At 38.1% G+C, this 23,800-nt stretch overlaps 1 protein-coding gene across 1 annotated transcript in view; it reads left to right on the top strand.

Annotated features, from left to right (window-relative positions):
- HMGCLL1 (3-hydroxymethyl-3-methylglutaryl-CoA lyase-like 1) overlaps positions 1 to 23,800 on the top strand; it is a 39,791-nt gene that overhangs the window by 14,041 nt on the left and 1,950 nt on the right. The window contains exons 4-5 of the mRNA XM_009572508.1: positions 18,508 to 18,633; positions 22,964 to 23,394. Of these exons, the coding sequence (XP_009570803.1) occupies positions 18,508 to 18,633; positions 22,964 to 23,077 (240 nt within the window). The 3' untranslated portion in view covers positions 23,078 to 23,394. The remainder of the gene's footprint in view (positions 1 to 18,507; positions 18,634 to 22,963; positions 23,395 to 23,800) is intronic.

Here is a 23,800-nt window from a genome sequence, read left to right as displayed (position 1 = left end):
ATTTTCCAGTATTTTCTCTGTTCCTTCTTTTTTTGGGGGGGCCTTTTTATAGGTAGTGGGTTTACATTGTTGCCTGAAATTTCAGCAAAATTCAGAAAGCAAGCAAATTAACAGGCAGTACCACTCCTGCTCTTTTCTCGATCAGTACAAAAGAAGTAGCAACTCCATTTTTTTTGCTTTCTGCTGCTTTTTGCAGGATGTGCATAGTATGCAATTTCTGAGGAGCTGAAAGTTTTTGACCTTTCTCCCTATGCTTCAGAAAAACTTGATAGCCTGATAGTTCACAAATAAATTCCTCATTGCTATTATTACAACTGTTACACTATTACTAGAAAAAAAAGTTTAAACAGTAGACTTTGTTTCAAGATTTTTATTTTTGGAACTTTTTAGGATAGGAAAGGTAATATATTTGTTATTGTATACTGAAATAGCAGCCAGAGTTCCTGAGGCAAAGATGTATTTACATGCATATGCCAATAGGTAGCCTGTACATTTTTGTGGGTTTTGTTTTTTTGTTTTAAATGAAACTTAGTACATTGTAAATGATTAACAAATAACAGAAATCTACATTGTTCTAGCTGCCTCTAATATGATGATTGAGTTTCAGAAGCTTTCAACCCTAGTTACTGAACCAACAAACCTCAAGTCTAAGTCTGTTTCAGGATACTAATCAGACCAAGAGATCCTTCATCAGTTATAGATTATTCTCATCTCCAAATTCCCTCACTAGAGCTGACTTGGAGCGGTAGACATGACTTCCCTTTGGCTTAAAATCAAACCTCAAATGTCTTTTAAAACATCTTTAAACCTTGAATTTCTCATGCAAATCTACGCATCTCTCTCTATATCTCTGCAAGCTCATATAGATTTATCACCCTCAGTCTAAATGGAATATGAATGGAGAAATCACTGCAGCAACTAGAGAAATAAAGTCCTTGCCTACTTCTACTTTTTTCTTGGAATGATGTTTTATTGTTGCTTCCTAATCACATCTTAAATGCTTTCATTTCTGAGTTTCTCATTCTCTAAGTGACGTTTATTTAATTAGTGTCATTTAATTCATTCTTGAGTGTCAGTGTTATGTTCCAATTTCAGCTTCACCGATCGTTTTCTGATTCATTAAATCTAGAAGCATTAAGGCCATACTGATTTGGTTGACCAGTACCTAAAAGGCATTCTAGTATTGCTTCCATTACTGTGCATCTTTCTCCTCTTGTGAATGAACTTCTTCCCATGCAAAAATAGATTCAGAGAATTTACTTGAAATGATTCTTAGGTCTTCATCAGATTCTGTTCTGCTGCATCACTCTTTAGTTGTCATATCTGGAACTATAGTTTGTAAAAGGGAAAGAATTAGTATTAATAGAATACGAGAAGACAATTTTATCTTATTTCCCCTTTTGCCAGCTAATAAGAAGCTTGCAAAGTTGTGCTTGCAAAAAAGGCTCACACAAAATAGCATAGAATATAATTTAGATACAAAACCAGCAGATTATAGGTCCATTTGAGGATAATATTCTGTTCAGACTGTTAGTGTCCACTTCCCCTCTCTTTTGTTCTCCTTTGTAATGCCTTTTTGCCATTCTTTGCCTCCATCAATGTTTAAGCGGAGTAAATATGCTGCTGGCAGCTCGCTGGCAAGGGAGAATGATACGAACAGATACCATGCTCCTACATTCACCTAATCCTAATATTTTCCCTGGCACTTACATTAATTTTTCCTCCCTTTCACTGTTTTCCTAGTCATTGTTTGATAGTTGTAAGTCCACATGGCCAGAGCAATAGTCTTTTTACAGACCTCCTTTTATCATCCCAACTGTGTCTTGTTTAACTTGACTATTTAAATGGCTAAGAGTCAGCATCATCCAGTTCTGAAGTGGACTGGGCAGTAATCCAGCTCTTTCTGTTAGAGACAGACATTCATTTTTTTGGACTAGAAACAAATTACTTCCAAATGCTGGAAATGTAAGAAGGCTTTTCAAAAAAGGTTTTCAGGTGTTTATAGAACAAATTAGTATAAAATAGTTTTCAAAATGCTAAGCCCAATTTGAAATAAATATTTGGTACTTTTAGGAGTTGTGAAAATATAGCACTAGAAAACTGAAGTCACTGATCTGTAGCATGCATAAAAAATATGGTGAGGGCACACTGGTGTCAAATTCCCTGTGCATTTTTCTATTGTGCCTCAACTGGATTGCATGCATAAAAAAGGTAGTATTTTGGGTTTTTTTTTACATGAGACTACATGGCTGGTTGTAGGTTTGATGAGACGACTGCCTGTAACAATCAGAAATTGAACTGATAACTGTTATTTTACAACAGTTTTTGATTTAATTCCTGAAAATCAGTCTAGATTATCAAGGTGATTGGAAAATGAAGAGTTTTCATTAGTCTGAAGGTTGTTCTTTGTGCCTCATTCAGTATCACATAGGCACTTTCTCATTCACAGAACGACAAGCTAGTTCTCCACAGCTGTTACCTATCCCTTTTGGTTTTATGGTGTCTTGCTTGTCTCTCACACACCTTCCAATTTTCACAACAAATGAAATGGGATTTCCACAGATAAGGGTCCTACATAACTGGCTCATCTCAGAACTGCTCCATCCCTGCAAGCCCGTCCCATTCTCCCTTCTCAGCACCCCTCCCACAGCGTGCATTTCTTCATCAGTTTCTATCTCATCAGCTGTCACGTTAATTTTAGATACAAGACTGCATGTCTGAATAGGCTTTGCACTCCTACAGTTGCTGTATCACTCCTTGGTATGAAAAGCTGGCATCCATAAAATCAAATTCGTACCCTCCAAAACAAGGTCAGCACTTCCAGACTGCCAACTATGAATGATCCTGAAATGGTGCTAGTTCCCAGACTGTGCCAGAAATTGTTCGGTGGAGCACTACCTGGCCCAGGCCAAAGCTGTGCTGGGCACTGTGGCAAGAGTTACACAGAGTGGACAATTGAGTTCCAGTCCTGATGCCATTTAGTTTACTGGTCATATATATATATATAGCCACAAAAGAGCACAAGTTCCTGTGTGTTAACAGCACAAAAGAGAGATTTTTGCTGTCATTCCTAGTGGCCGTTTGAGGATGTCTCAGAGCTGAGATTTCAGAGGTTCTGGTCAGCTCTGAGTGTGCTCCGTGCTGCTGACATCCCATTTCCCTGCAGAGCTGTTACAGGTCTTCCTTAAACATCTGTACACTGCACCATCTCTCCGGCTAAGGTGGGACTCCCCACATTACACATCTTTGATTCAAGGCATGGGGGCATGAGAACTTGAGGAATCTATCACCATTTACTAGCATGACACATTTAGGTGTACATGTAAGTTGTTCTGAAAAGCTGAACTGTTTCGGCTAAGTTTTTCCAGAGCAGTGTAGTTCAGGGCAGATATCTGCCCCACAGGAGATCAGCTTGATTAGTAAAAGATTGGCAAAGCTCTAAGCAGCTTACCATAGGATCTGAATATGGAAAATGTTGGCCAGTCTTTGTAACTGACACGGCTAACATGCCAGTTTAAATTAAATTTCTAATTTAAATACACCACAAAAATCAATGTCTATATTTAAAAAATAGTAATCTAAAACATGTTCTAGATTAATACTAGGTTTATGTTCATTAGATCACCTATTCGTTCCTGTGATTAAGGTGTATTTATGATGATGATTCTAGGATATATAGTTTTAGATACTTTCTAGTCTAGAACATATGAGTATGCCAGTAGTTGTGTATCTAGCTTTGTGTTTTCAGCTAGTCTCCTTTTCGATTGACTGTGGGACAGTCTTATTTGTTTTACTTTGTCTTTGTTTTGAGCTTACATGCTGCACGCTAAAAAGGTATGTGGTGCAGTGACAGAAATAACATACAGTATTTCAACATATTTTTTAAAACAATTGTGAAAGAAAAAATTCAAAAGTTTGGTGAGGATACAATTATTTTAAGTACCTTTAAAAAGAGGTTTTTATTCAGGATTTAATTCCTCATTCAATTTTCATGGTATTTTGAAAAGAAATTATTTCTATAAGAGTTGCTTGACTTGTTTTTAGAAATTCTCCCTATAATCATATTGCACTTTAATCAGGCTGTGACTCTGTATACATCAACTAGAAGAAGATAAATGCCTTTTAGACATGTATTTTTCTACTCAGTGGAAATGACTCCCCCTCCCTTTTTGCCTTGAAGTATTTTTTCTTAAAGTTTAACAGCAAGTGTAAAATAAGGACAGAATCACTACAGTGCTTCCCACTTGGAAGTGATTGTTTCTTTTCATTACCTTTCGTTATTTGTGAGTGTGTTTGCTCTAGTTTCTGCCTGAAAAAGAGGGTATTGCATGGAACCTGACTTTCAGACCCAAGCAAGGGTCAGAGGAGTTTGCCATGGCAGGAACAGTTCTGGGAAATCACAAATCCCAGTGTCTTCAGTAGGGAAGCGCAGTGTTTATGGGATGATGCTTCCTTCCTTTTTGGGCAGCTCTACAGGCAGCTGTGCTGAGGGGGTGGAACTAAACCTCTGGCCATTCTTGCGTATTTATGCTCCTCGGAACCAATTTTGTTATCATCCAGCAAACAATGAAGGAGGGAGAGTTACTTCCTGTTGCTGAGATACATCAAGTGGCTTTAAACAAGCTCTCAGGGTGTTTCCTAAGGTAAATTAAACTGCCGAAAATCCGGAGATACTATGATCAGACAGACTGAAGTTTCTGAACTCACTCTAAATTAGTGTGTTGGGTGGATCTTTGTAGCTGTATGAGAAAAAATGACCATTTGCATAAGTGGAATAAGTCAAAGATGACTCTTCAGTTAAGACAGAAACCAAAGCTGATGTAGTCCTTAAAGTATGACAATCATCTTTTCTTTCTCTGCTGTGCAGAAGCAACACTGAACCAGTCTCCTGAGTCAATTCATTTGTCATTTATCTTTTTTTTCGCTTGACATATTACAGTACAAATTGAAATAGCCAGGCTTTCAGAAATAAAAACTTTTTGATCATTTTTAAAGATAAATGAATGATAGTTTTATACACACCATAATTTTTGCCAGCTTGCATATTTTCCTGTTTATTTAATTTTTTTCTCCTTTGCTGCTTAGTGCAAGTGCTATATGGTGACGGATTGTCAGAGGCAAATGATGTGATTTGCTTAACACAGAGTCCTTTCAAATGCATAAAGTAAACAATTATAGAAAGAAAGATTTTTCTCTGGTCTATGTTCATAACAGTAAGAATTTGCTTGCGCTAAGAGTTGCAACAATAGGTAAGAATTTTTAATTTGATGTAGTATCTTTTCCTCTAAACTGAGCAAACAGAATAAAAGTAGACTTAGCAAGGCAATATAATATACATCTATAGCAAAAGATAAGATTCTAAGTTGAATGCCTTTTTAAACAAAAGAAGTGTTCTGGCTTTACTGTTGGCAGATACCTTGGATGAGCAATTTGCAACTGTCTTTTTTAAAAAAGGAACTTTATTCAGAATAAGGGAAAAAAATTTGCAAGACAGATTACATTTTGTGGCTCCCCACCTTAATGCTACCACTTAATTAGTCAATGTATTGGAAGGGAAGATTCTTTTGGAGGTATTGTAATGTGATAAGGTATTGTAATGTGATGAATATTACAAAATTGATCCAGTTACAATGGAATAGTAGAAGCTGAGAAACTGTCACGCTTTTATTTTTAAAGTTTCCTGCATTATGATGAAAATTATGGTGAAGACTTTATTTGAAATAGAGATTCACTCTGCCTATGGTGTCCAAAAAGATACCCTATTTGATTGCATCTTCTTTGGTCACATTACTGTAATTATTAACTGTTTAATCCCATCCTGGAATTCTACTCAGGACATTATATTTTAGCACAAAATGGAAAGTTCTACTTCCTTGAAGTTATATAGATGAATGACTAAAACATATATTCCAGAGCTCTTAAAGGGAGGTTGCTCCTTGGTTCTGAATCTTTGTAGTAGATGCTAAATTTTCCAACAAGACCTTAGTGGTCCCATTTGTTAAATACATTTGTCTGAGTCTTGAATCAAATAAAGCATGTGCATAGCTGTTTGCAAGTTCAGGGGCTATTTAGTGAGAATGAATTATAAGAAAAAAAGTACTGATAGAAATAATACATTATTTTTTTGTTACAAAAGACTTAAAAGGGAGTAATCAAATTGAAAGAAAACAGAAATATCTAATACTTTATTATACCGTAATGTCTACTGCAATATTGCCGTAACTTTTGCCTAACTAATTGGGAACATAGTCTTTAGTTCCTCTAGAGAATGAGGTGTGCAAGAATGAATACATTTGGCTTTGTTGTTGGGTTTTGTTTTATGGTTTTTGAAGTTGTATTTTTTTCCCTTGCAATGATTTTCAGAACACAGATACCAGTGAAGAAAAAAAGAAGCAGTATAACTACAATAAATATTTTATAAAATGTCCATCTGAAGCTCCTCAACCTCTGGTAATTAGAGGCCATACTGTGGAGATTGACAGGGTAAATTACCAGTTAATGTTTACACAACAAAACATATGCCCAGTACAATATCCTACACTGATGTTACTGAAACCAGAGTCCGGAAATGTACAGTGGAAACAAGACGTGGTACTTTTCTTGGGCCAACACAAACAGCAATTACAGCACAGTGTGAGAGAAGTTATAAGAAATACTACTGCGTATCAGTAGTTCAACGAAGTCAGCACTTTTGTGTAATTGCAGGGGAAAAGGGCTGAAAAACATTACAGATCTCAGCAAGAAATGGCCCTTTATACTTTTAAACTGATCCTTGATAAAACAATGCTGGGGTCATGAGAAGGCTACTCTGCCAATTTTGCTTCACTGTGGGATCCATTGACATCTGGCTGAGCTGCGGAAGCTGGAAAACTTCTTTAATATTCTCTTGACAGTAAAATGGACATGTGGAAAACATTCTAATCTGTTAATCTTTGGTGCTCCTGAAGAAAAAGGACATTTGGCTTTATACTTTGTGATGATAAATATTAAGTCTCCAGATCTAGCTGTAAAGTTAAAAGAATTTGAATGGAGAATGCAGTTCTTATTTTCCAAATATGGGAGAAGATGGATATGCACCTGTGTAATCCAGATGATGTAATACATGCCAGGAGATTTTTTCTAAGGGTAGTTTACCATACATCTTGGCAATCCGCTTTTTTTATGCTGAGTATTTTGTCAATCAATATTAGGGAGCAGAATCTCGGAACTTCCTTACATCCTATGTACTTAAATAGAATAAAGTATTGTTTCACTCAGGGGATTATGAAAATAGAATTAAGAGAGATTCAAAACAGTAGTTATGCTTGAATAAAAAGCACAGCATTAACTGTACAAATTATTTTTGGCCTAGACTTTAAATCTAATATGGAATGATAGTGAATGATGGAGATACACATCTATTCAGCTTGAGATAGGATGCACAATTCTTCATTTCTGTTGCAAGATATATCTCCAGAAATGAGAAGAGGAATCTCTCACATTAGAAAATAACTGCTATGAGCATATACTATTTATTGTAAGTATGAAGCATATATTGTGTCTATTAATACAAAAGGCAAAAGATAGCATGGATTATGGAAAAACTAAACTATAATTCAAAATTCTGCACATCCTTTAGTACATTTTTAATTAATCTGAACAACTAAAACAATGCATAAAGATAACACTTTCATACACTTGATGAAAGTTAAAGTGATTTCCCAGTTCTAAGTAGCAAATTATATCATTGTAACACATGTACCCTGTTGGAAATGTGTGACTTCCTTTAGAAAACTTCAGGTATCTTCTTTTGCAAAATAAGTAGCCTTAGGAATTAACAGAGCTGTTGCTTTTTTTTTTCCCCAAAAAAGATGAAAACCGTAACAACAGTTAAAATGATGAAAACAGACTTTTGTTCTCTGATACAATCAGGTCCTTTTCTTTCTGCCTGCTTATTAATAAATTCTGGTATTTCATTGATTGTTACTGAGATCTGCAAGAGGAGTCAAATCTATGAACTCCAACCGCAGGTTAGAACTACTACTACTGCTACTAATGATACAGTCTTGAAGGCTATGCCCTTGCTCAAGCAAGCTCCCAGTGAATAATGATTTCAGTAAAGTAAGAACTAGTCCAATCCACTTTTATACAGTTGAGGAGTTTCAAGAGATCTGGGTCTGTATAAAATACCAGCCTTTTCTAAGAAGTTGAACTTTGCTACTAGAGCTTTAAATCTTGGTGTTGCATAAGAAGATTGAAAGTGCAGCAAAATCTGATTGAAAAGTGGAGGGGCAAAAATGAAGTTAGGGAGGGGCTAGTGTTCTCAGGGACATGCACAGAACCCAACACCATCTTGGTGTTTCTGAAGTAGCTGAAAACTTAACCGTCAGCATGATCTTCCTTTTAGATGTTGCCATGTGTTTGTGAAGCACAGGGCGGTTCAGTTCTCAAATGAGAAAAAGCCCTAGGCAGGAGTTTTGTGGTTCACTGCCTGGATGTCCCACATTACCCAATAGTTAGGACATTTATTTAGAAGGAAGGTGAAGAAAAAACCTGAGCCCCAGGTAGGATAGTATCACTGCTAGACTATTGGATGTCTTTATGTTTGGATGTGTGGGGTTTTTTTTTTAGCTCCACTGCTGAATCTGCTCCATTTCTAAGTCAGCTGAATGTTTCTGGGATGGTTATTGAGAGGGGAAAAGAAAAATTTTGACTCTAGCCTAGCTTAATTCCTTTCAAATAGGTGAAATGGGAAGGAAGATGTTATAAGAGTTATAACAGTAACCTGAGCTACTTTTTGGAAAGCACAGGTACTGACATCAGAGGAAAAGCCTTGGAAGCATGAGATAGGAGTAGTCATCTACTTTAAATTGCAATGTGCATCAGATCATTTAATTCGTTACTGCCATCATGTTTGGGATAGTAGCCAAAACCTTCAGCAGACGTTCTGGTATGTGGCAGAGACAAGGGAGACTTGGACTGAAAGATATTTACCAACTGCTCCCTCACTTCGTATATCACCACATCCAGGAGAAACAAGTGTAGGTCTAGTTGTCAAGGTGCGAGTGGGAACAATACTAAAAGTCACTAATATCTGAAAATGTCATTCCACTCTAAATGTGGAAGCAGCTGAGATGGGAAACACTGGGTGGAACTGAATTAGTTGTGGAAGAAAATGTCCTTGTACTAGAACTAACAGGCATCAATCTTAGCTACACAGAGGAAGACAGAGAAAAGGCTGACCTTAGCATATATTTTCACACCCCTGAAGAACCCATTAGAATTCCTGATGTCATGTTGAGGTCTCCTCCACCCGTGTTGGTCCATTGAGCTTCCCCACCTTCCATGCCAACGAGGCAGTGGTGGTTTTCAGCCTGTGAAGACCACACGTGTTGTATGGGTGATCAGCCCCAGACAAGGAGCTGATCCTTCTGTAGGACTCCGCAGCACATCTGGAGATGAGCCCCAGGGATGCGCGGGAGGTCCCTATTTTTGCTGACTGGGTGGCAGGTGGGTGTGATTTCAGAGATAATACAGGGAATGAAAGTCAAAACAAAGTGGGTTTTGTGGGTGGGTGATGTTCCTGGCTCTAGGGGAGTCAGGTGCTGCTGTGTGAGGGCCCTGGCTGGATTGAAGTCAGATGGGATTTTAAATGCTGTTACCATTTCGTTCCTTTAGATTCCCTGATGCTGACATACTATAATACTACCATGGAGTGAAATAGTTCTGCTCTGCTTTCCCAGCTTTCTTATAAATGCCATCATTTCTACAGATTTATTATATAAAAATTGATGGTTTTTGCCACCCACCTGTTTTGTTTCCTCACATCGGTACAAGCTAGTGTCCTCTGCCACTTGGTGCGTCATGCTGAAAGTGTTCTGTTTATACAAAGTGAGGGAAATTAGACCTCCAAGAACAGTTTTGGCCACCCAGCTTAAGCCACAGAGTGAATCAACAGAAATTGGTCTTCCAGTAACTAGAAGGGTTGGGAGTTGGCAGAAGCTAACCAGGACTGAACAACAAGATCAAAAGAATTTGTAGGGTTTTTATAAGGTATAGATACCAATAAAAGGTGTACGTAAGATGGATGAACTAGGTTATATATTCCCTGTATGTCAGAAAAAGTAGCCTTTTCAGATACTGTAATGCTTGAGTCAGATATGCTATTTTCACTGATGGATTCACATGTTCCGCATTTGCCATGTGCACTTCAATACTAGCTCAGTGCCTTTCCTTGATTCTCTGTAGTAGCACCCCGTCCTTTTTCAATATTGTAACTCACAGTGAAGTGCGCTCCCTACAATCTGCATCTCAAGCATTGATTTTTACCTGTGGTTCCATCCTTCATTTAACCCATTCTCAGCTGATGTCCCATAATTCAGCCTTTATGATAATTCAGCCATTTTATTTTAGTGGGTACATCTCTACTCTGCTTATCTTCTGTGAGTCATCCCTGCAAAGTGAGTGGATTTTGTTTCTTCATCAGACCTCCAGTATCAGCAGTTCCAGACATGCTTTCCCCAGTCCCAGCAAAATTTTCCTCTCCCAAAGCAACCCTCAGTAACTTTACCATCAAGTTAAGTAATCTTTTTGTCTTCCCTGTCCATTCAAAGCCCTCGGTTTATTTTCAGTTTATTTTTATTCATTTACACTGGCATGTAGCACGTGACAAAAACCTGGTTGTCACCTGGCTGCATGTAGGGCACAGACAACCTGGCACAGTTGTTGCATCTCTGGACTAGACGGTTCCCTCCCTGCCTACCCCGAAGCTGCGCTTTGCCTTTCCTCTCTTGTTCCCCCTTTCCCTCCAGATCCCAAGATTATTATCTTATCTGCTCTATCTGTTTAACTGGTCTTCTGACTGTGTCCAGACTTAAATCTATAAAATGAATATCCAGCATTTTTAGATCAGATTATTTCACAACACATAGCAAGCAGACAAACTGTTAAACCACCAGAGTTTTACTTGAGAGCAGCAACTTCTGCTGAAGAGCATCTGGGCAATAAGTACTTACTTCAAATCAGCAGCAGCTGAACTAGGAAATCTGGCAATGCCCTGGCTTGCTTGGGGAGGGAAGGAAGGGAGACTGGAAAGTCACTCAGTGCTCTGATGATCATCACGTCTTCATGGGTTTCGACAAGACCTTGAAATGTGTCTCCTGCTCCCCCTGCAGGTTTTGTGATCCTGAGCAAGGGAGCAGCGCGAATTGTGTACAACCCCCAAAATCAGTGCAGATATTCAAAAAGGGAGCAAAATATGCCTGCATAGGCAATACTAAAGGTGATTTGTGAACATCTGCTTCCGAGTATTAATTTTGTTACGATATAGGATTTTGATTAGGACTTTCTAAGCTTTTCAAAATCTCAAAACCAGTCTCTCAGGTTTAATGGCATCGATTCCCCCTAAACATCCATGAACGTTCTCTGAAGTACTGCTTCCACAACACAGATCTCAGCTGCTGGAGCCTGCCACTGGTAAGTGGCTTTCTGTGCAGGTGATGCCCTGCAGTCAGAGACACAGATTTTCCATCTCAGTTTCAGAGAAATTGCTTCACAGTTCTTTGTTGAGGAAGGAAAAGAGAATGGTCAGCTGCTGCTCTCTTGACCCTTGGGCATTTTAGCTAGCAGGCTGACCAGTTCCTGACAATGAGGTGGAACTTTCCTAAACTCGTAACTAAGTCCAGACTGTGTGATCTCTTAAAATCAGTATTTCTCCCGTGCCAAATTTGAGAGTGCAAAGCTACAAGAATATCTCCAAGAAGCTCGTGTTAGAATTATTGAATATTAGCATAACAAAGCACTTTTCTTCCCCAAGATTTGTCCTCGGAAGTGGCCAACCCCATTTTTCACTAAAACTTTCCAAAACAATCCAGCCCGAGGCAGAGACGAGGCATGGAAAATATAAGATCCAGCAGTTAAAGGCTGACAAAGTAATAAACAACTGAAAGTAGGGCCTTATGACAGAAAGTGTTAGGGAACTTTAACTCTAGATGTCATTGCCAGCTTTGCTTATAATAAATGTGTCAGTAGCAATATGAAAAGATGTGTGCAATAAGTTAAAGGAATGCTGTATTAACCTATTTTATGCAGCACGTCTGCCCACAAATTGCTTGTATCTCAATATGTTTCAGGAGAAAAGGATTTTTTTTTTTTTTGGCTGAATGTATCAATTTTCTAACTAAATGAACTGGGGAATTATAGATTTTAATGTAACAGTGACACCCTGTGGTCAGTAGTGATGGAGTTTACTCTGAAAAGTAGCGTTTTCTTTTGTGATGCATTAATCTTTAGCAAGACCAGAGGGAAAAAGAAACAAGAAGGAAATGTAGTTAACTTTCAGGGTTTTCCACAGAGAGATGTCCCATTTTATTGCCTTATATGTAGAAATATATGCTTCTAATCGCTCAAATACTAAAATAATATTTATATATCTACATTTGTCTTATTGAAATAAAGGGGAGTGGGAAGCCTTGATTTTAGACAACTTGATAATATAACTCACAGAAGGATCTATGGGCACAGCCACTTTACAAAGCGTTGCTGGCATAGTTATTTATATTTCTATGGTTATCTGTATCTCTACAGGAGAAGGAGTTTTCCCTGATGGCGTACCAAGTAGTGGTGGGTAGCAGACTGATGCCAGAGAGACACAGTAATGGGACAGTACTACATCACGCCAAGAGTGTCTGCTAGGCACTGACAGGGCTGCAGAATTAAACAGTTGGAAGTATTAGTCTTGTGCTGCTTTCTGTCTGGACAGTCTTTGACCTAAGTTATGTAGGTCCTCCTTTTACTTCTTCCTCCCTTCCTTCTCCCTTCCTTGAACAAATGCTGAACTGATACACTGATATTTTGTCATATCTATGTGCACCTATCTTTAAGGCACTGTGGTACTGAACTTTACAATGCTGTGCCCCCTAAACTTTCTGGGACAACAAATCTTTTCGTATTTAATACTTGGGATCTTTGATATTATGGTTTCAAAATCTCATAGTTTAAAAAATCCCAGTTTATGAGAGACCTGGTTTATAGTTTCTGGTTTATACCTCATGCATCCCTGGAGTTACTGATGCTGATCTTGCCATTTTTAAGAGAGGGACAAAGTTGGTTTTCTGTCAGACGAAGCCAGGTTTAAAGATCAGTAAGGAAGCAAACTGACTGTCCCAACAAGAAGTTGTGGGGAGGTAGTAAAGCAAACTGAGAAACATGAAGCATTTATTATTCACTGGCAATAATGGTTTCCTGTTAAAACTGGCTATTTGACAAAGGTGATGAATTTAATTCCTTGCCCTCTCATTGGGGAATTAGGAACTTAGTATGGGACAGAAGAAAAAAGTCTTCTGCCTTCTCTAGAGAGTAAGCTAAAGCTAGCCAACGCTGAAGTTTGGAAGGTGTTCAGGAACCAGTGTCAGGAATTTAGTGATTATCAAAACTCCACAAATGTCAAAAAAGATTGGAGTATTGAAGTTGTCCTGGGAGCCAAGCCATTGTTCACCCACACACAGGTCCATACGTAAGCAGCTCAGTGAGTGCTCGTCTAGGACATGTCCTACGAAATAGCTACAGTGCAACTTCTCATGAACCTCAGCACAATTTAGCACCTGTCAGGAAGTGACAACGAGACTGTGGGCTTTTTAAAGATCTCAAATTGTCAGTGAATGTTTTGCAGGCTCCGATTGTTGAAAGGCTTGAAACTCATTATCTCCTTTAAAAGGCTGACAAATATTGGACATGTGATGAAGGAAGAGGCCTTGTTTTACACATTATGTCAATTTTTAGCTTTTCTTTTAGAGCCCCTTATGCTTTTAATGGCTGCAAAAGCAAAACAGCTTCATAGCTGCTCAAACTTGCAGAGAAGTTATTTATTAGGTGCTATTTCAGACTCTGTGCTTGGACAGGCTGGGCTGTAATATTAACCTTCAAATTAGTTAGTAGTGCTGGTGAAGGATGTTTTCCAACATCTGTTTTTAGCACTGTTAGAATGGAGCTTGGAGTATGGATTTTTTAAGGACTTTTTGAACGGGGCCACACTAGAGATGAACTGCAGTGATTCTGCACATGAATCAGAAAACATGTTGTATTTGCCCATACCACATGCAAGAGCAGACAGATGCAGCTGAGCCTGCTGCTGAAATAGCAGTATGTTGCAGTAGACATCTTGTCAGAAGTGTTGTGAAGAGAACTTTAAAGGACAATATCCTAAAGGCAGAGACACCCACTCATTGCATATTAAGAACGCTGATTTGAAGACACGTCAGATTTGGAGGTCAGTCAGAGCTGCTGTGTTATATACACCATGTCAAGACCTTGTCTACAACTGGCTGAATGTTAAAATGGCAAATCCATCCTGATGCAGATACCATTATAGAGACATAAACATGTTTATACATAAACATGTTTATACATGTTTATACATGTTTATACATGTTTTATACATGTCTATACAGAAAGGCTGAGAGAGTTGGGGTTATTCAGCCTGGAGAAGAGGCTTCGGGGAAACCTTATTGTGTACTTAAAGGGGGCTTATAAGAAAGACGGGGATAAACTTTTTAGCAGGGCCTGTTGCAACAGGACAGGGGGGAATGGTTTGAAACTAAAAGAGAGTAGATTTAGACTAGATATAAGGAAGAAATTTTTTACAATGAGGGTGGTGAAACACTGGAACAGGTTGCCCAGAGAGGTGGTAGATGCCCCATCCCTGGAAACGTTCAAGGCCAGGTTGGACGGGGCTCTGAGCAACCTGATCCAGTTGAAGATGTCCCTGCTCATTGCAGGGGGTTTGGACTAGATGACCTTTAAAGGTCCCTTCCAATCCAAACTATTCTCTGATTCTCTGATTCTATGATACACTGTTTCTGGGGAGTAATGGTTTAAGTGTCCTGTACTAGGATGAAAGCCGCCGTACCAAGGATGTTACCAATGTAAAGGTGTGACTAGACTTTCTCCTTTTTCTGTTTAGCTGGAATAGTTGGTGGTTTAAAAGACAGAGCAATTATCACTGTCCATCATCTGGAGGTTACTGCTCTCACTGCTTACCCAGCAGAAGAAATATTTTTTTATGCTCTTGCATGTATGGTAGACTAAAATGACTGAGCTCACTCCAGCTTCCAGTGGAGGAGGTTTGAACTAACACAGATGAAGCTGCCTGAGAATACTAGGATGTGCTTAGGCAAAGCTGTGTATTTCATGTTACCTTTATGTTGCTGTGGTATCCCATACCCCTCCATGTATTCACAAACACTTTCAACAAACAATAATAAGCAATATGTACCCCAGTGTTATGAGACTTGCACTGCAAATGCAGTAGTACAGTGACATCACAAGTGTTTGTACAAGCATATCAAGAAATTAATATGTATATCCAATGCCTTGAGAAGACACAAGTATATTTTAATGTTGGCAGTATATTGTTTCTTGTTTCTTCTCACAGTGAGAGCTCTGTGAAGCATTGGAGCAGGCTACTGATAGTAATATAGATGACACCCCACAGGAGGAGGTTCTCCCAGCTTTGAACTGGCAAACTTTTCTGGCTGTTTTCAGATGCCACTTCAATGGTCACCAGATACAATCTAGTTGATATTTTTCCCATTTTTGCACATTTCATGAGATAATTCACTGGGGTTAGAAAGTGACTGTTATATGCTACTAAAGTGTTTCTGAGTCTGTTGATCTTCCTTGGGAGTTTAACAGCCGTAATGTACCTCAGCACATTACTTGCCTATAGCTTTTATCCCCATGTAAAAGTTGCTGAAAATAAGTAGATCTAGAAGAATGCTCTATCAGTTATGACATAAACTCCATGAAGGACACTTTCTTCTACCTTTTCATCCCTGAAACAGTCGTTTCTGATGGAAATCATAACATCAGCCTGAAAGAGCAGGCATGGTAGTGGAAGGCATGCTTGTATCATACCAGCACTTCTACATGTTAGTCTCCCTTTTCTCTTCCCCAGGCCTTCACCGTACCCTGAGTCTTTCCATTAAGAGACCTTAGGTGTGTTTCTGCAGGGACACTTGCAAGCCTGACAGCTGCCACTGTGGAGCTTGAAGCAATGACTTCCAGAGCAAATGTATGAATCTTAGCAGCTGGTGGAAAAAGACACAGAATTTCCAGTTGAAAGCTATCATAAATGCATATCCTCTGTGTATTGGACACAGATGTGTTGTATAACACATTTTCTGACCGGTGGGTTACACAAACAAAGTGTGTGACAAGTGACTGAAATGTGAAACATGTACTCTGGTGATTCACTCCATAATTCACAGATTAGCGTACTTTAAAGTACAATATCCCTTCTTAGAGAGTCTCATTGTGTGAGCAATATTAAACAGTACTGTCTTGCCTGTCACAGTTATGTACCTCGGCTCCTTTGAGGTCTTTATTACAGGCTTTGAGCAGCTACCTAGCTCAAGATAATGTTCGCTGCCTGAAAATAGGACCTGGGACAAAGCTTCATTGGATTACTCTCTATTACTGCCCTCCAGAAATGTTGAAACTTCAAAGAGCCTGTAAGGTCAATGATAAAACTATGGAAAGCACTGTCAAAAATAGAAGCAAATACAACAAAACATTAGGGAAGTTTATTTCAGAACTAAAAAAAAGCACTGATGGGTGTATTTGGAAAGAGGACTTAGCAACTGCAACATGCAGGGCATCACCTTTTGCCTACCTTGCCAGCTAGTGGTATGCATGGCTATGAAGGAGAAGCTCAGGCTCCCAGCTTAGCCTGCAGGACAGGTAGGTCCCTCAGAAGGAGAGCAACAGAAATCAGCTTGCTGTGTAGTCAGGCCTCTAAGCTGATCTTACTGGCTTGCAAATGTAAATAACAGGCATGGTTTAACCTCTGAATATCTCTGGACCCAAAGTCAACGCTGGAGTATTGAAAACTTATCTCTGCACAGGAACTCCTCTCCTGAATTTGAGCTGTGATTGCACCCTGATTCAGTCTGCCTGACTTCTTCTAAACTTTTGGTGTATGTCTGCCTGAATTAGCCCTAGGGGGAGGTGAACCCTCTGGTGTGCTTAAGCTAGAGAGAAGGTGGTGTCTTTAAAGATCTGATGAGCTCTCTGCCTAATATCATTGCCTGCTTCTGATTATCTCTAGAGCCTGAATGCCTCCAAAGGCATCAAATCTTCTTCAAGGGGAATTCTGAAGAGCTTTCTCCAACAAGGGAGACCCAGTGTCCTGGATCACATGCCTAACATATTAAAACAGAAAAAAATGGTTCCCAATTTCAGCTTCATTTTAAAATCTAATCACAGAAAGAAGGAGGGTGCAAAAGCTCACTAAACATGTTAGTGGAAATCACAAGTTCCTCTCCCTCCCTGACCAATGTCCCAGGGAAGGCTTTATCCCATAGGAAATTTAATATTATCTGTTGGGCAGAGTTGGTGACTCGTTTACTATTCTTTGTCATGAATATACTGAGAGAGGATCAGGAGAGAGAAGGAGCTTGGATGCACTAGGAAGAAAATAAAAATCAGAGAATTATGAATTTATGACAGCTGCCTGTTTTTTCAAGTCTTAATTTAAATGAGAAAGCTTAACACTGTGCATCAAGTACTCCCTTAAAAATATTCAAAGATCAGAAGCTATATCTATGGAGAACTTCCATGACATCCAAGCTATTCAGTTATTCCAAGCATCTTAAAAACTAGGCTTTTGAATGCTGCTCCAGGACTGTGCTAGGGTGTGAAATTTGCTATTTTGGGGGTTGTGTTTTCTTCTAGACTGGTGAATATGATAAACAATGGGTCAGACTCACCAAGATAAAGTTCTGTAAACTTTTATTTCCAGTTGATTTAAACTCATGAACTCTTTAACAGATCTGGCAAAATGCAATTTTTCCTTACATTGTGGTGATAAATTTGGGTGAAAATACCTTGTAGTATTCTTCTAAAACAAGAACAAAAAAATTATTTACATGGTGGTTTCATGATGGTGGTTTCATAATGAAGAGGAAAGAAAAGAAAATGAGAATAGAGAAAATGCTAGGAGGGAAGTTCTTTGCGGAAGAATAGCCATTAATATAAAACAGATTTTAGAGTGTAGCTGTCCCAAAATCTTTTGGATGACACATAAATCAGATGCTAATATTAAGACTTCCAACTTGCAAAGACTTGTACATATGTTTAAAATTACACATTTGAATAAACGCATTGATTGTATTTGGTTGCATGTAAGCTTTTGCAGGAATAGATGCAGGCTACTTAAAAACAACATGTAGAGAGATAAAGAGAGAAAAGATATAAAACTCTGTTTGGCTCTCAAACAGCAATCATCTTATCTGCCAAAACCACATGTAATAGACCGTTAGTTCTCTGTTCCACATCCTGTGTTTGAAGAGTCTTACCTTAAAAAGATGTCAGGACTAACGCCGTTATAAGGCATTTCCTCCGAGAAACACATCCATTTGTGGAGAAATGTGTATTTTATCTATGGTAACTAATATATATAGCCTGCTATTTATGAATAATTATAAATAATAATCTGTGCTGCGGTTGCATTTTTGTGTTGTTATCTTCCAGATGGGAGTTGCTGTAGTGGATTCATCGGTTGCAGGACTGGGTGGTTGTCCCTATGCAAAAGGTGCTACTGGAAATGTAGCCACAGAGGACGTGATATACATGCTTAATGGTCTGGGGGTCAATACAGTAAGATATTTTTACTTTTTACTTGAGACTTTACGGAAAGCAAAAATATTTTTCTAGAAAACATACAATACGTACTTGACAATTACTTCTGCTGTACAATAAAATATTGGGAGCAAATAGTAGTTTTTGCAAACTCAGTGCTTTAACATGACTTGACGCATAACATGAATGATGTTGTCTTCACTAGCAGTTTAGAGTAGAACTGGTTTGCGCATTTGACAGGAATTTGAATAACCCCCCTCTCCCTCCCTGGAGCTATGAGGAGCTCAGTAGCAACTGCTTTGAGTCTTTACTCTGCCTCAGTAACACAAAAAATCTCTACTGTAGACATTGCTCCAGGAGGCTGATCTGCTCTACAGTGGAAAGACTGAGCAGACCTCAGCTTTTTTCACAGAGCTTTAGATTTGGTTCATAGTGCTTATTAATTTGTTGTCAATTTTTCTGGCTTCAAAGTAGAAAAAAATTATGGTATTTGGAGCCCAAGCACAGAACATTGCTATTTCTCAGGTATCCACTTAATATATTTCAAAATTGTACAAAATCTGTTTCTGGCTAGCAGGCTTTACAGTCATCTTCATTTCCTGCCCTGTTCTTGGCGGAGAGGCCAAAGCAGCTTAATCTGCACTGAGCTGCACTTTAATGAACCTTATCAGTGAGCATCCACACTTGAAGAGCACACATTTAGTATCCCTGCCTTGGTTGACATGTTAATTATTCTGTATTCCTGGGAACCAAGTAACGCTGCCTTCTTCAAAGAATGTGCTCTTTCATCTTCCTGTTGGTCATGATTGTTCTGGAAATGTGGCATAGTGAGTTTGTTGTAACTCAAGCAATACAATGATTTTTCCTTTAACTTAGACATAGACTTTGAGAGTCAAGCTTGAAGGAAAACACATAAAGAGCTGCCAAAACTGCAACATGTGTGGTTTGTATTTAAACTGCTGCAGGAAGAAATTGAAAAGCCTGATGTCTGAAATCCAACGATCTGAGTTATTGGGGAGCTTATTACTTGTCTGCCAGTTGCAGTTCAGTGTGGCACACATGCCAACGGAGTTCCTTGATGTAAAAGGATCATGGAACTTGTTTCTGAATTGTACGTCCCCTGAGCACTGTTACATCATATTCAGTACCTTACAGAGTTCACTGTAATGTTTATCTGCTTTCATGTGCTTCTTAGGGAGTTCTGGGTAGATGTCAGATACCTGTTTAGAAAAGGTTTAATCACAAGTATCCATTGTACAAGTGGACTCTGTTTTGAACTGTTCATATATGCTTTGGGGTAGCTTTTTTCATGAAGAAGGTGTTTATTCTTTTGAAACAACACAGTTCTTTGGAATAAGAAGGAGAAATCATACATTTCACTTTACATTGCTGTGCACCTTAGACTTAGGCTTTCAGTATAGTCTTTCCTTGGGCAAAATACCCATTGACTTTTCCAACTGACTAGTAGCAAAAGGAATCAATTAAATGAAAATAGCCTGATTAAATGAAATATACCTTGTTCCAGGCTTCTTGATAAGATTTATTAATCTGTTAATGATCTGGTGTCCAAGCAGGAATCTAGCTTGTCCTAAAAGTTGATACCAAATCCCATGAAGATAGGAATCTCACCATCAAACATTTAGTTCTACCTTTTTAAAAAAAATTTAGATTATGCAATAGCAAAACACAAGGCTTTGCTCCTTGACCCTTTTCTGGCCCATTAAGAAGAGAGTGGTTTACTTGATGAGAGACATGGAGCCTCAAAATTGTTACCTTAATATATGAGCTTTTGTCTTTACAGTGCTGATTGGTTTTGGTACCCTGGCCAATTCTGTCAAATCATTATTGCAAAAATCTATTAATATGTCCCTTTTTGTATCGTGGCACAAAATGAAATTATAATTACTAATGCTGTCCATTTGCAAGGAGCGCTTTTTCATGTTCCTCTCAGCTATGCACTAAAGCTTTCATTTTGTTGACTGAAGTCACTTAAAGTGTCAACCAAAGGATGGCCGGTATTTAAGTGTACATTATTGAGTTCAGATTGACTAGATACATCAAAAAAATAATTGATGCTTGTTCTATACTGTTCTTCAGAACACATAACCAAGAAGTGACACGTGAAATGAATCTCTAGCAGACTAAATGTGAAATCATTTTCTAGCAGAGCCTATCTCCAAAGAGATTTATTGGTTGTACCATGCTAATGGATAGATAATTATGTCATAGATCATTAATGCTTATGAAACTTTGTGTAGGGAGAAATATACTTTCTATAAAAACAGTTTCTATATGGTTCCTATGTAATTACAGTAATAGTACTTGTGCTTATGATGTCTCCAAAGTGCTTGGCAAACAGTAAGCCTTTCTGAGAAGCAGCTAAGTACTGTTAGCCTCACATTACTGACACTGAAACCAAAGTTCAGAGAAATAATAGGCTTGGTATTTATGAATGCTGAATGAGAACTGATTAATTGAAGTCAATGGGAGTTAAAGGATTTTGCCTTCTGGCAGAAGCTTTTCTGACTTCAGGCATTTATCCAAGTTCATAGATACTATTGGAGGTACTTGTCTTTGTGTTTCATGGTTTCATTCCTTGGTGTCAAGGAATAATTCTGGATATATGGAGTGGTTACCACATCTTAAGTACATTTCTGAATATCTATCTGAAGACATATTATTTTGACTCAACAACCTTACAAACACCTGTCACTACTCTTTTTCCATCCCCATCTATGAGTCATGCTTGTCAATGCTGGGTTTTGTGCCCTCATGGTAATCCTCTCTGGTTCATGACACTTACATAAGAAAGAAAATGTAAAAGGCAGAGATGCTTGTATTCCATTTAATGAATGTGAACTGTGAACATATGTTTCTTATCAACACATATCACGTTATGCAGTGTTACAGTGCTGCAAATGTGAATTTTATATAGTTTGGGGCTTTTATTTTGCCATCTTCCATAATATAACTACCAAGTATGTCTTTGGTGGTATGTTTCTCATTTCTTCCTAGTAAAAAAGCACAGATGCTCTAAGAATTTTTTAGATTTCGTTATGTGCATAGCACTCTACAAACTAAACCTAAGTAATGACCAATAAAGGATAAACAGAATGAGCTGAAATCACCCTTGTTATAACTGTATTAAAATGAGACAGTTATAAAAGGGTGTCTGAACAATATGTTTTACATGGTGCTATATACTAGAGCTGATTGGAAACATTGAAGCTTTTTTTTTTCAAATTAAAAATCTTTTTGATTACATTTCCGCGAAGTAATTTCTATTCTCATTAACATTTTTAGCCAATTCCAAGAATGAAAAAGGCAAAGTTTACTGTAAAACATGGAAATAAGTGCTAGATCCAATTAAAGGATTAAGCATCTAAATCAGGTCTTGGTTTGAACTTTAGTGCATAAATCCATAAGTGTTATGAAAGTGTATTTCTGGTGCAATACATCTTGTACTCTTTAATGTTGAGTGACACACTTCTCTCAGTTTTATGTGACTGCTCAGTGTATTGGTAGTTCAAAGTTCCCTTTCGCATCCCTTGTACAGGAACTTTACTGGCTTCTAAATTCCAATCTTTGGAGCAAGTACTTACATCACTTATACGATCTAACTCTAAAACCTTTACTATACATGAGTAATCCAGGAGACTAATAATGCAGTATTTTTTCCTCTTTGATCAGTGATCTGATTCCATTTTAGCAATCAAGCAGCACTGATACGTATCTTACGTTAGTTAAAAAACAGTTGATATTGCTCAAGGAACATTTTTTTAGCACGGGCAGATCAAGCAGCTGCAATTTTTTGCTGTAAATGTAAATTTACAAATGTAAATTGTAATTTTGCATTGAATGGAACTTCTTCAAGAAGGAGATTATATTTATTCAAGAGAATGCAGGATCCCGTTTCTCACTGAACTCATTTCTCAATACGTTTCCTCCATTTTCCTGAGCTGCAAATGGTGTACTTATAAGCATGAAGTTTCTTAGCATTGGGTGATAAATAAGTACAGCACATATGTAGACACTATACTTTTCTTCCAACTTCTTCAAGTTGTTATACCAGTTCTTTATCCAAGATTGTTTTGAGTTTGAAAATTACTAGAGTATTTGGTCCACTGCTATTAGGATAAGAAATCACTCTCAAAGTGGTAGAACTGTCCAAACATCTGGAAGCTGTGACTATTGTGCATGTCACTGTAACTCTACTGATCTCCATTACTGACCTATGACATGAATCAGGCACTTTGCAAAAATTAGACCCTGAAGCAAAAAAACTTGGAGTTTGAGCATTTGCAACATGTGCATTTATTATTTTTAACATTTTTCACCTCTTTTTTAGGGAGTAAATCTTTATACAGTGATGGAAGCTGGAAACTTCATCTGTACAGCTTTGAACAAGAAAACAAACTCAAAGGTTGCACAAGCTTCCTTCAATACTGGACCTATCAATTAAATGGATTTTTTTTGCAGCTTAATTACATTTGTCATCTACCTTGACCAAGGGCATTTGTATCAAGAAAACAAATATAAGAGAACCATTTCAGCAAAGAACCAAAATAGAACCCATATGTAACTTTTTATTATGGGAAGAGTTACTGTACTGTATTGTCTTGTCAAGAATTGTCTGATTTGTAAGCAAGAAATAAATGACTGTAGTACAGAACCCTGTGCTTGGTACTTCTACAGGTGAGAAAAATGTGTAAACACCAGGACATTTTACCATGTTTTAAATTGAATTTTAGTTCTTTTCAGGAAAACTGAATAGAAGCAGCAAATAGAATCATAGAATCACAGAATCACAAAATCATAGAATTCAAGAATTGTCTGATTTGTAAGCAAGAAATAAATGACTGTAGTACAGAACCCTGTGCTTGGTACTTCTACAGGTGAGAAAAATGTGTAAACACCAGGACATTTTACCATGTTTTAAATTGAATTTTAGTTCTTTTCAGGAAAACTGAATAGAAGCAGCAAATAGAATCATAGAATCACAGAATCACAAAATCATAGAATGGTTTGAGCTGGAAGGGACCTTAAAGATCATCTAGTTCAAACCCCCCTGCCATGGGCAGGGACACCTTCCACTAGACCAGGTTGCTCAAAGCACCATCCAACCTGGCCTTCAACACTTCCAGGGATGGAGCATCTATGGCTTCTCTGGGCAACCTGTTCCCAC

Source organism: Fulmarus glacialis, unplaced genomic scaffold, assembly GCF_000690835.1.
Source record: "Fulmarus glacialis isolate BGI_N327 unplaced genomic scaffold, ASM69083v1 scaffold15642, whole genome shotgun sequence".
Lineage (NCBI taxonomy): Eukaryota > Metazoa > Chordata > Aves > Procellariiformes > Procellariidae > Fulmarus > Fulmarus glacialis.
This window is presented reverse-complemented; position numbering and strand designations above follow the sequence as displayed.